Genomic DNA, 16913 nt, shown 5'->3' on the forward strand with positions numbered 1-16913 from the left:
GGAATCAGAGTAGTTTCAGATTTCTCAATAACAACACTGGAACTTGTTATAGTAATTATTAATATTATTGGTATTAGCAATTATATAACATTTATAATGTTGGCACTATTTTAGAGAACATTTTTGTTAGAGAGTTTTTTTCCTTGATAAAGAACTTTATTTTCTGAGAAAAAATTAGGAAGATTTCAAGATATATCTCATGTTCCCTATTTAAATTCTCTTCAGGTTGGCAGGGAACACTTCCTAAGAAACTGCCATTTGGGATTTTTGAATATAGGAGTAGGTTTGAGATTATAAATATACCACCATGTTTGATCCCTGATTTAGCTTTTTAATTTGGAACACAGAATTAAAGAGAAAAAAAAATGCTAGTTTTTTTGCAAGAAGGATGATTTAACTTCATTCCAATAAAATTTTCTGTTTAGTGCTATCTGTCCTTAACTAGATTATATATGTGGTGTGCTCAGTTGCTCAGTCACGTCTGACTCTGCTGCCACATGGACTGCAGCCCACCATGCTTCTTTGTCCATGGAATTTTCCAGGCAAGAATACTGGAGTGGGTTGCCATTTCCTTCTCCAGTGCATCTTCCTGATCCAGGGATTGAACCAGGCTCCCCTGCATTGCAGGCATATTCTTTACCACCTGAGCCACCTGGGTTGTATTCAAATTAATGAAGAGGAGTTCATTTTTATTACCATTATACGCTCAAGGGAAGGTATGTGCATGCTAAGTCGCTTCAGTTGTGTCCAACTATTTGCGACCCCATGGACTGTAGCCCTACAGGCTCCTCTGTCTATGGAATTCTCTAGGCAAGAATACTGGAGTGGGTTGCCATAGCCTCCTCCAGAGGATCTTCCTGACCCAGGGATCGAACCCCGGTCTCCCGCCTTCCAGGCAGATTCTTTACTGTATGTGCCACCAGGAAAGCCCAAGAATGACATAATGATGTGGGTGCATGTTAAGTCAAGGGAAGGTAGAGTTTGTTTATTTGTTAAAGAAAACTTTTAATCACATAAACTCGTAACTTTTTATTTGCAAGTCTACTTGTATTAATTTGGATAAGTGAATTGATTTGACAAACAATCCTAGAATCTCAGTGGCTTAACATACTGAAGTTTTATTTATAGTTCAGCTCACTGTCCAAGGAGTGTTCAGGCAACCTCCAAACAGTGGCCTTTGATCTTCTGTTTGGTCCTTGTAACTTATGGGGAGAAGACAGTGAGAGCATGGGGGATTCTTAGCGAAGTTTTAGGAGCCAGGCCTTTTCACTACTTTTGCTCATACTCCATTGGCCATTACTAGTTCCATGAGTATACCCAAGGTGGGTGGATCCAGAAACATAGTCTAATGGTTTGACTGTGAGAGAAGTGCACAGTATTTTGGTCTCTGTCACATAACAATTCTATACTTAAAAATATAAATTAATGATTAATTTTGTAATGGATTCTCTTAGATAGAAAATTGTCAATTGCTCTCGAGTCCATGTTTTTGTGTTTTGTTGAAGCAAGGTGTAAATGAACAGTTTAATGATTAAATAATGTTTGGTAGTCAATTAGCATGAAAGAAATATAAGCAGAATTAAGATGATTAATGAGACTTGAAACAATTTTATATATTCTCTTCCTCTTTTGATAAAAGATTTCAGGTGAAATTCAGCAAGCACATATAGTAAAAGTGCTATATACAGAAAGGAAAATTAGGATGCGGAGAAACAAGAATACAGATAAAAAGTTAAGACCATACAAAAGAAAAACATACGGTTATAGTTTGGTGAGATTTCAGATTTATCAGTTACTAATATACAGTGATGGCTTCCTTGGTGGCTTAGCAGTAAAGAACCTGTCTACCAGTGCAGGACACAGAGGTTCCATCCCTGGATTGGGAGGATCCCCTGAAGAAGGAAATGACAACCCATTCCAGTATTCTTGCCTCAGGCATGACTTGGCAACTGAGTACAAAGCAATATTTAGTGAGTACTTACTGTTAGTGAACATTTGTAGAAAATCTGTGAGGAGATACAAAACATTCCATTAGTGATTACACTATGTAAAGAAAAATAATTTAAACTATAAATTTTAACTTTTTACGTTGGTAAAACTTGTTAGTTGTAAAAATGTGAATATATTTAGTACCAAATTAAGACAATAACAAAAGTTAAGTATGCAGTCTTAAGTACAATCAAATTTGATCAAACACATCATTCTTATATACCTTTTTGTATCAGGTTCCTTCTGTATTACAAGATCTAGCTGATAATGTTAGCCCATTATATAATTTAGTCAAATAAATTTTTAAAGATTCCATGGTATTGTAATAGCAACTTGTGGTAATTGAAAGAATAGTTGGGTCACTTTAAACAGTTAAAATCCAAAAGAAATTATACGTGTAATTAACATTCAATAAGCATATAAACAAATAGGCTGCAAGTCCGAGGAGAATATTAAATTGGCGGTTGTGTTGGTGACAGTGGTGGAAAGTTTTATAGAGTATTAAGTGTCTAATGTGTCTAATACACATTAACCTGAAACAGAATCTTAAAACATAGCAAATTACCCCAAAGTTTACCATCTTAATAGAAAATACTTGTGATTTCACAGAGATTATGAAAGTCAAGAATCCAAGAGAGGCTTAGCTTGTTAGTTCAGGTTTAGGGTCTCTGAGGAGGTGACAGTCAAGCTGTTGGCCGGGACACATAACTGGGCTGGAAGGTCTGCACCACAGCTCGTCACGTGGCTGCTAGCAGGCGGCTTCAGGTCCTCACTATGTTGGCCTCTCCATTGGACTGCTTATGAAATATCCTCCCCCAGAACAAGTGATCTGGGAGAGACAGTGACCAAGGTAGAAGCCAGGGTGTCTTTTTAAACCAAATCTCAGAAGTGACATACCATAATTTTTGCCTTATGTTGGTCACATAGACTAATTCTGGTGTGATGTGAAAGGAAGAGTTATATAAGAATGTGAATACCAGGAGGCAGGAATCATGGGGGACCATCTTAGAGGCTAGCTGCTGCCTCAGTTGAAGTTAACATTTAGCTTTGACTAAGAAAAAACAGTAGAGGAGACAGAAAAGGTATCTTGTTCCGTAGTGCGTGCCCAGCAGGAGACACCTGGGTGCCACGAACCTGCTATTGGTGACGCTGGGAAGAAAGGGCTGGCGTCTCAGGCTGGGGACTGGTTAAAGACAAAAACGTAAAAGCGACCATCTGAAGGTGAAAATCACACTTTGATCCAGAAAGCAGTGGGATTCTTTGGAGGATTTTGCGTGATAAAGTACTGTTTAAGTAATCATCACGGAAGGTTACATAAGTTGTACACAGAACCGTAAAGGGTAAAATAAAGTGGACATTTTTTTAGGAGTCATATAAGGAGATGTGGCACTGTTCCTCCAGAACTGCCATTGCTGAAAAACATTCTCTATTTTCTATTTGAAAAATAATCTGACTTTTAACATAATTGATTTGGCTTCGTACATGAGCCATCCACGTAGTTTGCTGCTTGAATCCAGAATGGCTCTGCCTTGGAAGTACTCAATCATCTCTATTTCTGAAGCAAGTTGTAGTTGGAGCAAAACTTAGCCAAGTGTGACAACTTGAATCTTATGCTGTGAATATATATCAATATATTTCATCACTCTTGAAAAATTGTTTCAAAGAAGAACTAAGGTTTATTTACTCATTGCAGCTATAATGTTTAGATGATTTTGTGGTTCTATATTATGAATACTTTAAGATTTAATTCATATGTTAATGTTAAGCTATAGATGCTATTAAGACAAATATTTTATAAAATTTATATGATAATATTTCTGAAGTTTTAAGGCGTTCTCTTGGATTTTTCTTTCATTCTCTGCAGAGTTTGAGGCTTCTGGACCCCAGCTTTTGCCAGTGAGAGCACTAAATGAAGTCTTCATTGGGGAGAGTTTATCATCCAGGTACTTTTAAACTTGTCATCTTGAGTTTAATATTTTAGTAATTTTAAACTATTTATTAAATTTCTACCACCTAATTTGTGAATAATTAATACTATATAAGTACGAAAAATGAATTATTAAATGAACTATTTCCACGCCTTTGTACACATGAATACATGTTAAGAAGAAAGAAAGTTTCATTACCAAAAGTGTTTTTGAAGCCCTACATTAAACAAAGTTACTCAGATTTCTTTACTGCAGTATTTCCCTGAGCCTTTCATCTGTTATATAGGTACTTTATGAATGTTTAAGAGAATGCTATATAGGCATATATTTGCAGTTGATATAAAACTTTGATCTTATAGACTGTTCATATTAAAATTTCCCTACTGATTGTCTTAATGTTTCATAAAGCTGATTTATTTATTTGCTTGTTTTGATCCAGGATCCAGTTAAGGAGAACACAGAAATATTACTTACTTTTGAATAAATCTTGTTTATTCGGCTATCATAGCCCTTTAGATTGAATTAAGAATAGTTTTTAGCCCCATCCCTGTTTTGTCATTTATGACTTTTACATTTTTGAATGGTCTAAGCCAATTGCAGAATATTGGCAGAATATTCCTTATTTTAGATTTGTATGATTTTTTTTCTCTGCATGATAAAATTCAGACTAAGCATTTTTGACAAGAATACTGCATAAATAATGTTGATCCTTTTCAGTGCAACATCATAAGGCAAGAGTATTGACAGCTTAAGATTTGTAACCATTATTACCGAAAATTAAGGTTAGTGAAGTTCTTCAGTAGGAATATAAAAGCATAGTGTATGTTTTATTACTGATAAAATCTATTTTGTGAGTGTTGAATATAACTTAGACTTAAATTGTCAGCAGAATTTTTTGCAGAAAATTTATTGTGTGACACTAGTTACTAGTTGTAAAATGACTGCCATAATGTAAAGTTAATTTAACTCTTGGTGGTACATTTAGAACTTTCTTTCTCATTTTTGTTGTTGTAAGGGAGTTAGGGATAGACGATTAGAGATAAATCTACATTCTACTCTCCTGCTACCAGAACCATGTGACCTTTTGAAGGTCATGTAATTGATTCCCTGAGAGTTTCAAATTTTCTGAAATTCTCTTCATTATAAGTCATATTCTTTTATAGTAAGTTTAATTATGATGAGAAAAATTTGTCTTAAAAAACCCACATTTTGCATGACTGAGCAACTCAAAGCTTGATGCATAAGGATCTTGAGATAGACAAACTGAACTGTAAAGCTACAGTTATTTAGAATTTAAAAAAAAAAAAAAAACCACATTTTAGCCATTAACTTACTACTGGAGGTAGTATTGAAGAGAACAAAGTTTGATTCAACAGAATGATTTGAATTATCTTTTTCAGTTGTAATTATTTTGATTAATATAATTTTAAATTTATGCAATAATATATATTGCACACCTGCTGTATGAACTAGGAATATAAAAACGAATAAGATAAAAGTAGTTGTGTCTTAATGTTTAGGAAGCTTGTAAAATATACAATTAAAAAATTATTAAAAGTAAAGTGTATTCTTCAAGAAATCAAATAAAAATATATACTTTAAAGAACTTAAAAATATGGTAAAGTGTAAAGATGGACTTATTTTAATATAGTAAGACTTATGCAGTAACAGAAAAAACTATAGCATATCAAGTTTGAAGCAATATGGAAATAAGTAATGGACACATTTATGTCATAAGAGAGAAGGAAGAGAATATAACAGTGATATAATCTCATCACTATTGCTAAAGACAGGCAGAAGAGAACAGCCTTAAAATGAGACTGGAGAAAGTCTCCATTAAAATAAATAGATGACAAAGGTAAAGATGTTTTGTGAGTTTATGCTTATTCGAGGGAAGCCATTTAAGGGCTTATTACATTATTCTGTTTGTATATTTTGAAGGTCATAACTTCTGAGAGCTTCTACTAGCGTTGCTTTATGATTTGTACTTACTAAAAATAACTTACAAAAGGAGGAAAATTGGGATCAATGATTGACTTATGGAAATTCAGTGAAGGCCCATTAGGAGGTGTTAGATCGAATGCTTCTGTTTTCTGTGGTGGCAGTGCTTTGGTTGGTTTACCCCTGATGTCCGATGCTGGTTCTTTTTGTGGTCTTTGATGCCTCCCCTGATATCTTTACTAAGATTAAGGACAGCAGTGGGTGGGCTTCTGATGCTATTGAGAAAGCCTTAACTACGGGAGATATTAGAGATTACTCTGAAAGATTCTATGACGCAGACCCTTAGGCAGAAAGGAAAGGAACACGTACTGAATGCCTGCTGCGTGTCAGGCGCTGTGCATGTTGTATGTTGCCACGTGTATGCTCATAGCGACTCTGTGAGAAAAGTGGTTGTATTTCTCAGTGAAAAAACTGAGATTTGGAGAATTCAAATCACTGGGCCAAGCTCATATATTTAATTTAGCATCAGAACCATCATGTAAACCCAGCATTTCTAATTCCAGATCCAGTATTGAGTTGTCATGAGAACTTATTACTTATTTTTTAAACTGCTCTGCCTGTACACGCCTTCCTCCTGGCAGTGCTGTTTCAAGGCTATCTTGTATTATTTCTTATATAGTGTCTTGTTTGTTGCTTAAAGCAGTAAACAGCACTCTAAATAGTTGGTAATTATTACTGTAAAGTTTCTGACCTGCATACTAGAATATAAACTTCTAGAAGATTGTGTCTATTACATTTACTATTAAATCCCTAGTACCTTGCACAGTGCTTATTAAAACATTAGGCATGTAATAAATATTTGTAGATTGAATAAAATACTGATGCTATCATCTCCATTTTATAGGGCAGTCTGTGGCTCAGAGAGGTGAAGTAAATTGCCCCGAGTCACACAATTAATAAATAACAGAGCCGGGCTAAGCCTGTGCTTTTCTTTAGTGTGTGCGATAGAATTGTTGTCTTCCTGAAAACTGAAGTGCTTTGCTTGGAAAATGTGAAGTGCGGCAATATTATTCCTGCCTCATTTATAATGTTCTTAAACTTAAGAACATTTTAAAAGCCCAATTTTTTTCTTTTCTCCTATTTGTTCTAACCTAGAATGTCTTATTCTTGGGCTGTAGCAGTGGACAATTTAAGAAGAAGTATACCCACTCTAAAGGGACTGTGAGTTTTATTGCTGCCTTAAAAAAATAATTTCCCTGAAACCAAAATTCTATGAGTTGACTAATCTTGATAAACTTGCATGTGAGAATGACACTAAATTTGCTCTTTGTTTTGGACTCAGCGTCTCTCTCCTGACTTCTCTTTCTCTTCACTTCTGCTTCTTTTCTGTCCCCACTTACCTCTAATCTCTGGTTTCTACATGATTCTGGCATAATAGATAGCAGCCATTCCAATGGATTTGGCTGACTTGTCTGTATTGTATATAATAGACTAATGTACCTAAAATTCTTAATTTTCTAGGAAGACATAACAAAGCTATGAAATAGATTAAATGTGAATATTAGACTTGCTGTCTTTTATTTTTAAAGAGAATGCTGACTTCAGAGAAAAAGACGACTTGGAGTTATATCATATGAAGCATTCACAAACCACGAGCTTGGCAGGAGAAAATGAAAGGGTTAGAATAAGAGAAAAATTATCCGATGAATGTTAATATTTGCAGGCATGTCTAATAATTGTCATTGTTTTGAAAAGCTATATTTTGTTAAGGGTTTATTTTAGCTTTTTTATTTGCTGGATAAAAGTAACTCGTTGACTGTTGACACCACTGTATGTTTCAAAAGCTCTTTGAATAGTTACAAATCACTTAAACATTCATGTAGTTAAAAAGTGGTGTCATTTTTTTTTTTTTTTGGGCTGGTGTCAGAAAACCCAGTTGATTTCATGTTTATTAAATAATCTTAGAACTATCAATCTTTAAAAAAATTACAGTTCTTATTTTATCCCTAGTTTTGTTCACTGGTCCAGGACTGACTGAGATTTTTCTTTAGAACCTCATTATCTCTGCTAGCTTACTATCAATTCAAAAGGCACATTAGTATATAACTTGATAAACAAGAGTTAAGTAGAAATGGTTGGTAACTTGAAGGATTAGATGCAGACTTAGATGTGTCGAGGACTAGCTCCCGAGAATAAAACTCCCTTAGGAATGGCATTTTCTTTTTGAATTCTGAAATCATCTTCTGTATGTTTCCATAGCAATGCTAGGTAAAAATTTATAAGAAGCTCTTGTTTGAAATCTTAAAGGAAGGAGGTACATATAGGTCAGAGAAGGATGTAGACACACAGATATTTTTGAATTTTTTTCACTTAATCAGTATTGGAATTAGCATCATGATATGTGTCCCTACTAAGTCAGGATGACTTGCTTAGATTTCATCAGCTCTGAAAAAGAAACTTTATCTCATTTACCATGGGACATAAGTTCTGCAAATCCAGTTTTATATTCTCAATTCATAGGGCTTCCTACTACGAGATTTCAGTTGATGATGGTCCATGGGAAAAGCAGAAGAGCTCTGGGCTCAATTTGTGTACTGGAACAGGATCAAAGGCCTGGTGAGTAACTTGGAATGTTGCTTATCAACTTTTGTGAAATACTTTAAGTCATATAATTTGCGTGCTGTCTCACACTGGTGTATCTGAGGCCTCTGATACGCAGGAAGGAGCCTGGCGTTGACTTATTGGTTGGCTCAGTTTCTGTTGCACTCATCGATTGGGTCCAAGAGTCCAGCTTTGACTTATAGCCCGGCCTGGATCTGGTCATTCTTTATCTTCCTGCACTAGGTTTGTAAAGAGAAAAAAGAAAATGAGTGTTTTTAGAGAGTGTATATTTTAAAAAATGAATATTTTAAGTTATAAAGAAATGAAAGCAAGGTACAGTACCAAAAAATATGCCAGAAGTTTGTGCATTCAAGGCCTAATTGGAGATAACCTGGGACATCCTGAAACCTGCCTACCCTATGGCTCCTCTCTGGGAAGTCTCTTCCACTTCTTAGCACACACTTGCCTATGCCTCCCTGACTTTTATCTGTAGCCGTCATCTCTCTTGCATACAGGCTTATATTGAAAAATTACCTACTAACTGCATAAGGATGTTAGTAGCACATCTGATTCAACACATTCAAAACTGAATTTATTGTCTTCTGTTGTTCTCCTGTGTTGCCTGTCTTGCTGAATAGTATCACTGTTAGCCTTGACTTCATAGTCTCAGGAAAACACATTATTCCCTAAAGGCTGGCTCATAACTCTGGGTCCCCCCTGTTCTCCGTCTATACTTAGCAGTCTCTGAATCCTGTCAGATGTACTTCAGAAATTCTAGCCCCTGCTTTTCAGTTTCTATGGCTGTTTCTTGGTGTCAACCCCCATCTTTTTAGTGAATATTCTTTGTGCCTCATCTTGCTTCTTCAGGCTGTAATTCATAACTCCTACCACAGAGTAATATTTCCGTAATGTAGATAGATCTCACTATTTCCCTTCTGTGCTTTAAAACTTTCTTAACTCTTGACTGTGTTCACGTTAGTCTGTCATATGAAGCCCTTTAAACGTGAGCTAAGGTTCCTTGCCAGCCTACTCCTGCCTGACCCTAACCCATTACACTGGAGGCTCTGCAGGCTACTTGCAATTCTTAGCACAAGCCATGTTCTCTCTGGGCTTTTTGTTTTTGCTCAATGTACCTTCTTCCTGCATTGACTGCCTGAACATTTTCCACTTTCCATCTACTGGCTAAAAATTCCAGTCTTCAAATGTAGCTGCTGCTGCTGCTAAGTCACTTCAGTCGTGTCTGACTCTGTGTGACCCCATAGACGGCAGCCCACCAGGCTCCCCTGTCCCTGGGATTCTCCCGGCAAGAACACTGGAGTGGGTTGCCATTTCCTTCTCCAACGCATGAAAGTGAAAAGTGAAAGGGAAGTCGCTCAGTCGTGTCTAACTCTTCGCGACCCCATGGACTGCAGCCTACCAGGCTCCTCTGTCCATGGGATTTTCCAGGCAAGAGTACTGGAGTGGGGTGCCATCACCTTCTCCGATGTTATAGCACTTAGCACATAATTGGTTTCTAGTAAGTTCACACCCAGTTAGTTTGAGCAACTTGAGGCACATGGGGTGGTGACTAGTGACTTTTTTTCTGCTTAATTTTTTCTTTGCTAAGCACAGTACTTCACACTTATTCACTTAAAATGCTTTTTTGAATAAATGACTACACACTCACAAATACATGCTTATCAAACTGACTTAAGTCTGAGTTCTTTAAAATTGAGTTTTATTTCCCCTACCACTCACCGTATGCTTGAGTCTTGTGTTGATGTTGCATTTAAGTATGGCTTAGATTAGAAGTTCTGTCTTTTCTGTGTGGCGTATTAAAGTCTGCTTTGTGCTCAGTGCTCTAGTATAGAGCCTGGTCTCTGGTATAGGGACCAGGATATGGTCTCTAACCATATCCTGTCCATGCCACCTTGGTTACTTAGTCCCTTTTCTTTCCTACTCAGCCTTATGCAGCTTGCTTGCTTCTGACATGATCTACTCTCCTGTTATCACCGATAATTCTTTCATTATGATTGGATTTCCCATTTATCATTTGATCCTTGAGAAAAGAGAAGCATTGGGGGAGAAGAGAGAAGGCTAGGGATCAGAGATACTGAGGGAGAGTTTATACGTTCTATATATTACATTAATAATTTCAACTTACTGCAGTACCATCTTTGAGCACTTTCTTTGTCCCAAGTAAGTATATTATCTTACTTAAATTCTTAAGAATACTCTGAGATCAGTTCATTTTATTTTCACTGATAGACTATAACAAGTCTCAAAAGTTAACTGACTTGCCCAAAGCCATGTGGCTGATAAATGGAGGAGGTAGGATTTAATTTCAGGGCTTAATTCTAAACCGTAGACTTCCTGTGCTACAGAAGGAGGAAAAGCTTGGAGGGTCCCCTGTGGGAGGTTATGGGAAGTGTTGCCCATGATAGTCATTCTTATTCCTTTAGCTGGAACATAGTTACATGCTCTGTGGCTAGAGGGCTGGGAAATACAGCCTAATCATGTGTCTGGGAGGGTGGGGGGAAGAACTCAGGGATTAGCTGTCCCATCTTTGCATTTCCAGAAATTCTTGCACAAGACATAGGATGTGGTGGTTATGTTGCATTACAAGCATCTGTGCATCATCGCGGTGTCACTCACCTCAGTCCTTTTCCCGGGTGGATTGCGTTTGCAGCACACAGTAGAGAAGTACCGCAGAGCAGGATCGTTTGTTTCCATGAGTTCTTAAGCCTCTTCCCAGTCCTCCTCCTTTGTACATTCTGTCCCAGCAGACCTAATTAACGATGAGGAGGTGTTCTTAAGTAAAGAGAAAGTTTTACTAGCTGATGAAGATACGAGACTCTTTGCCTTTCAATTTGGTTGTCTTTAGTAGAAGTTATGTCCGATTTCACATCAGAACTCTTACAGTGGTGAAGGTTGTAGATCTGAGGAAAAAGCTGTTGTTTGGTAGCTCACACATGCTTTGGCACATAGTTTGTTTTTGATGTAGAATGTAAACCACTCCTAAGGGTAGATTGAATTGGCTGAGATTTAGATTACACCCGCAGGAAATTAGTTTTAATTTAACCCTAACTCAGAGAACTTAGTTTGTATTGACTTGTGGTATTCCTAATAAGTCATAGTTCTAGGAATGTTAGAACATGTCTTGTAAGACTTCTGCTCTCTTAAACTAAGTCTTAATTATAGTAAAGATACATGAGTCACTATTATCTTTTGCCCTTTACATATTTTATTTCAGTGGAACCCTATTAACAGCTTATTTTTATGTGACTTTAAAATAGAATTCTAAAGCAGTAACGAGGAATTAAGAGTGTAACTCATACAGATTTCCTTGCACTTGACATTTTCGTTGAGTTCTTGCCAAGAGCCAGACACTGCCCTCAATGCATTATGGCTTGTAGTGTGTGACAGTAGTCATGCTAATGAGATAGGTTTTGTGAACCTCATACTAAACAAGAAAGTCACAACGCTTGAAGTATTTTGGTTTCTACCACATAGTAAGTCTGAGCAAGAGGCGAGAATGGAGCTTAGGGTGTTTGGAATGTGAAGTTAGAGGGTGAGTAATGGTGAAAAATAGGCTAGGCAAGGGCATTTTAGATTTTTTTTTTTTTTAGCATAAGAATATGGTCTGTGAATGACTTCAATTTTTTAATGTAAAAATTTGTATATCTGTATTTTTCTTAAGAGAATGTCCAAAATGTTTTCACGTTTCTCAAAGTATAGAGAGTATAGGATTAGAGTGGGTATATGAAGCATCTCTTATTCTTCTTCCCTCAAAATGTTAAGAGCCCCTGAATTAGGTTTAGAGTTGTGTGACTATGAAGTGCTGTTCCTTTTCTAAGGAGCATCTACTGTGAAGAGGTAGAGGCAGGAGGAGAATTCTAAATTAGCTGGAAGAATTGTGTTTTTTTTTTTTAAAAAAAAACACCTTTCCCTAACCACCTTTTTAGTCCTTAGGTGGTTAAGGGTGTAACCACCTTTTAAAAGTTGCTGCTTTTAAAAGTTACTCCTATTTGTGGTAATGTTTGTTCTTAAGTGGTTACGTGTGGCATCTTGCTAAAGGTTTCTCCCCTTCAGAAATGATTTTATAATTTAGAGAAATACCTGTTTAAAACTGTGGTAGGACTTCCCTGGAGGTCCAGTGGTTAAGAATCCGCCTGCCAGTACAGGGGATGCAGGTTTGATCGCTCATCTGGGAGGATTACACATGCTGTGGAGCAGCACGCCCGGGTGCCACAGCTACTGAGCCTGTCCTCCAGAGCCCCGGGTGCTGCAACTACCAAAGCCCACATGCCCCAGAAACCCGTGCCCTGCAACAGGAGAAGTCGCCGCAGTGAGAAGCCCACGCACCATGACAGAGTGGCCCCCGCTCGGCGTAAAGAGAGAAAAGCCCCCAAGCAGCAATGAAGACTCAGCGCAGCCAAGAAGTAAAAAATAAATAAAACTTAAAAAAATAAAAAGTATGTTGAATAATACAAAGGGGATACAATGAAAAGTGGTTTCTTTCATTTTATATTCTAGTACTAATCTCCAGATATAACCACTCTCTATATTTTTTAATAAAGTAACACAAGGAAATTCTATATAAATATATAGAACAGCTGACTCATTGGAAAAGTCCCTGATGCTGGGAAAGATTGAGGGCAGAAGGAGAAAAGGGTATCAGAGGATGAGATGCCTGGACAGCATCACCGATGCAATGGACGTGGACTTGGGCGAACCTCGAGAGATGGTGAGGGACAGAGAGACTTGGTGTGCTGCAGTCCATGGGGTTGCAAAGAGTCGAACACAACTGAGCGACTGAACACACATATACACATATGTACACTGTATAATGCTTTTGGTCTTTTAACTTAACATGTTGATATCTTTCCACATTGGTATTATACATATGGTTGTAGTATAGTCTTTTTAATATCTATGTAGTATTCTACTGAGTAGCTATATTTACCCAGCTTTCTGCAGTTTTGCTATTATAAACAATGCTTCTGTAAATATCCTTATACTTGTCTTTGTGTATTATATGTGCAAGTATATTTTATTTTATTTTATTTATTTTTTTTTTATTTCTGAAATTTTTTTTTTTTATTTTTTTATTTTTTTAAATTTTAAAATCTTTAATTCTTACATGCATTCCCAAACATCAGCCCCAAGCATGCTGCATCCTGCGTCAGACATAGACTGGCGATTCAATTCACATGATAGTATACATGTTAGAATGTCATTCTCCCAAATCATCCCACCCTCTCCCTCTCCCTCTGTGTCCAAAAGTCCGTTATACACATCTGTGTCTCTTTCCCTGTCTTGCATACAGGTCGTCATTGCCATCTTCCTAAATTCCATATATATGTGTTAGTATACTGTATTGGTGTTTTTCTTTCTGGCTTACTTCACTCTGTATAATCGGCTCCAGTTTCATCCATCTCATCAGAACTGATTCAAATGAATTCTTTTAACGGCTGAGTAATACTCCATTGTGTATATGTACCACAGCTTTCTTATCCATTCATCTGCTGATGGACATCTAGGTTGTTTCCATGTCCTGGCTATTATAAACAGTGCTGCGATGAACATTGGGGTACATGTGTCTCTTTCAATTCTGGTTTCTCGGTGTGTATGCCCAGAAGTGGGATTGCTGGGTCATAAGGTAGTTCTATTTGCAATTTTTAAGGAATCTCCACACTGTTCTCCATAGTGGCTGTACTAGTTTGCATTCCCACCAACAGTGTAGGAGGGTTCCCTTTTCTCCACATCCTCTCCAGCATTTATTGCTTGCAGATTTTGGATCGCAGCCATTCTGATTTGCATTTCTCTAATAATGAGTGATGTTGAGCATCTTTTCATGTGTTTGTTAGCCATCCGTATGTCTTCTTTGGAGAAATGTCTATTTAGTTCTTTGGCCCATTTTTTGATTGGGTCGTTTATTTTCTGGAGTTGAGCTGCAGAAGTTGCTTGTATATTTTTGAGATTAGTTGTTTGTCAGTTGCTTCATTTGCTATTATTTTCTCCCATTCAGATGGCTGTCTTTTCACCTTGTGCAAGTATATTTTAGGATAAACTACTAGATTGAAGAATATGTTCATTTTAAATCTTAACAGAATTGTCTAATTGCAATTTTTATAATTCCATTAGTATATGGGCATACTTCTCTTCCCATACCCATGTCAATACATTATCATTTTTTAATCTTTAAAATCTGAGAAGAATCTTGTTTTAATATCTCCTCAGGTATGAATGAGATTGAACATATTTTCATATGACCCCTGGACTGTTAACCCATGTACTTTGCCTACTTTTAAAAACTATATGAGATGGCTATTGTTTTTTGGGTATTTTTTTTGCCTGATAATTTCTAAGAGTTCTTTGTACATTAAGTAGATTATTCCTTTTTCATTTTTAGTATGTTTTTAGAACCAAAATAAGAAAAAATGTTTGTGGTATTTATTTCTAGGTCATTCAATATTAACAGAGTGGCACCTCAGGCTGTGGAAGATGTTCTAAATATTGGTGAGTACTTATGTTACAATAGCTCTTATGTTACAATTATAATATGCTATAGAATGTGTAGATTTTATTGTATGTTAGCTACGCAGTATGTTACAAAATATTTTATTTAATCAAGATATTTCCCCCTTTCTTTTTCCAATAGCAAACCGACAAGGAAATTTAAGTCTTCCGTTGAACAGAGAATTGGTAGAGAAAGGTCAGTGACAAAAGATCATAATCACTGACATTTTCAGTTAAGTTCTGTGTATATTTTGAGGATGTTATCATGAAATGTACTTGTCTAATTAAGCTAAGCATAGTACTTTTTTTACTCCAACAATATAATACCCCTTAAAATATATTGAATCAGTAGAAAGTTTACATTGAAATTTTATGATTTTTGTCAACCATAGAAATCTAACTTCTGTGTCAAAACAGTGTGATTGCAAACTTTTCCTGGGGAATGGGAAAATGTAGAAAATACACATCTGGCAAATAGGAGTCGCATAACCTAAATTCGATATGCCGTTAGTATCCTCTGAATGAGAAGGAATTCATTGAGCTGTGAATGTTTACCTTCACATTCACTAAAATGTTATCTTATCCTTTTCCTACATACTCCTGCCTAGTTATTTCAGTGTTCCTTTAAGAGAACCAGCACTGGTGGAGAAAGGATACTTATCAGGGAATTTAAAGACCTGAGTTCCAATCCCAGACCAACCAGTCACTCACTGAAACAATGGGCAAGACTGTTTTCTTTGCTCCTCTGCTTCCTCAACAGTGGAATGAGGGCGTGGACATAGATTGCTGGGGAAGTCTTCAAATTTGTTAAAAAAAAATTATTTTAAAAAATATTTAAATTCATAAACTGAAAACCACATTCGTTTGATTTGCATATGAAATTTTAACACACTAAAGTCTATTTATCTACCAGGATCATTTTCGAAAGTACAGACCTCAAACTAAAGCTAAATAGTGTTGTCTCTGTTTAGTTGAAGAGTATCCTAAGATTTAAAGGTAAATTATTTTTAGAAAAAAAAGCAAAAATCCAGACTTGTTTATAGTTGCCTTTACTTACCTATGCTGCAGTTGCCATCCGTAAACATTTGAATTTGAGAGTTATCATAACAGATTCACATTGGTTGCCTTTAAAGTGATGTAGCAATACATGGTAAAGTATATTAACAGAGTCAAGTCATTTTATTTGTGTGTTTTGGATTCCTGAAAGACTCTCTTTGTTGAAATGGTTTGCCTTTAAAATGGTTTGTAAACAGGACTAAATCTCTGTGGTTCCTTTCAGTTCTCTAAAATGGATTGTTTTCTCCCTCTCTGATTTTGAGACCTAAAATATTATTTTAATCATGGCTTTGAGTTGGAATTAGTGTTAAATCTGTACTGAAGGAAGGAAAGTGAGGCATTTATAGTAATTGATTCTTCATTAGATAATTTAACTTAAAACAGTATATATAAAACAACTGAAATTTATATCACTTATGTAATTTTAAGGGTATATATAAAATACAGTGATTTTTCTTTTAATAAACATACTGCTTTACTGAATGAATATTATTCCTTTGAAGATTTGACTTATCCTCAGAAGCAATAGTGAATGCCAATGGTGCAGTCACTGTTACAGACGCTTCCTTTAATTCAAATGAAATTTTGGTATATAAGGTAGATTATCTGATAGTCTTGTGATGTCTTTTAGTGTGGTGTTCAACTAAATGCTTTTTTCAAGCCCAGTTTCTTTGTACAGTTGTCTTTAACCAGTTTGTGCTCTGCATGCCAACTCTGTGTGCCTCTTGGTTAGGGAGAAAGTAGATCCCAAAGGCTTGTGGAAATACCTCATGAACCTTTTGGCATGATGTTTTGGAAAGGAACTTATTAGCAAGGGATTATATCAACTCAAGTTCCATTTTTGAGTGCTTCAAACTAGTTTCTCTTTGTTTACTGACTTTACAGTCCTCCCTTCCC

The 16913-nt window shown here is 36.3% G+C and overlaps 1 protein-coding gene and 1 long non-coding RNA gene across 6 annotated transcripts in view; one reads left to right on the forward strand and one right to left on the reverse strand.

The window, feature by feature from the left end:
- Window positions 1-16913, forward strand: part of NADK2 (NAD kinase 2, mitochondrial) — a 47185-nt gene that overhangs the window by 24782 nt on the left and 5490 nt on the right. For 3 of the 5 annotated variants that reach the window (XM_015101321.3, XM_012097047.5, XM_060400503.1), the window contains exons 7-11: window positions 3854-3932; window positions 7014-7079; window positions 8379-8474; window positions 14905-14960; window positions 15103-15156. In XM_015101321.3, coding sequence (XP_014956807.2) covers window positions 3854-3932; window positions 7014-7079; window positions 8379-8474; window positions 14905-14960; window positions 15103-15156 — 351 coding nt within the window. The remainder of the gene's footprint in view (window positions 1-3853; window positions 3933-7013; window positions 7080-8378; window positions 8475-14904; window positions 14961-15102; window positions 15157-16913) is intronic. The other 2 variants (XM_027980116.2, XM_060400502.1) reach the window with 1 other exon arrangement.
- LOC132657963 (uncharacterized) lies at window positions 7675-13540 on the reverse strand. Its single transcript, XR_009596796.1, has 2 exons — window positions 11094-13540; window positions 7675-8698 (listed from the first exon to the last, which is right to left on the reverse strand). It is a non-coding gene; the product is annotated as an uncharacterized LOC132657963 (long non-coding RNA).

This window comes from Ovis aries, chromosome 16 (assembly GCF_016772045.2).
Source record: "Ovis aries strain OAR_USU_Benz2616 breed Rambouillet chromosome 16, ARS-UI_Ramb_v3.0, whole genome shotgun sequence".
NCBI classification, from domain to species: domain Eukaryota; kingdom Metazoa; phylum Chordata; class Mammalia; order Artiodactyla; family Bovidae; genus Ovis; species Ovis aries.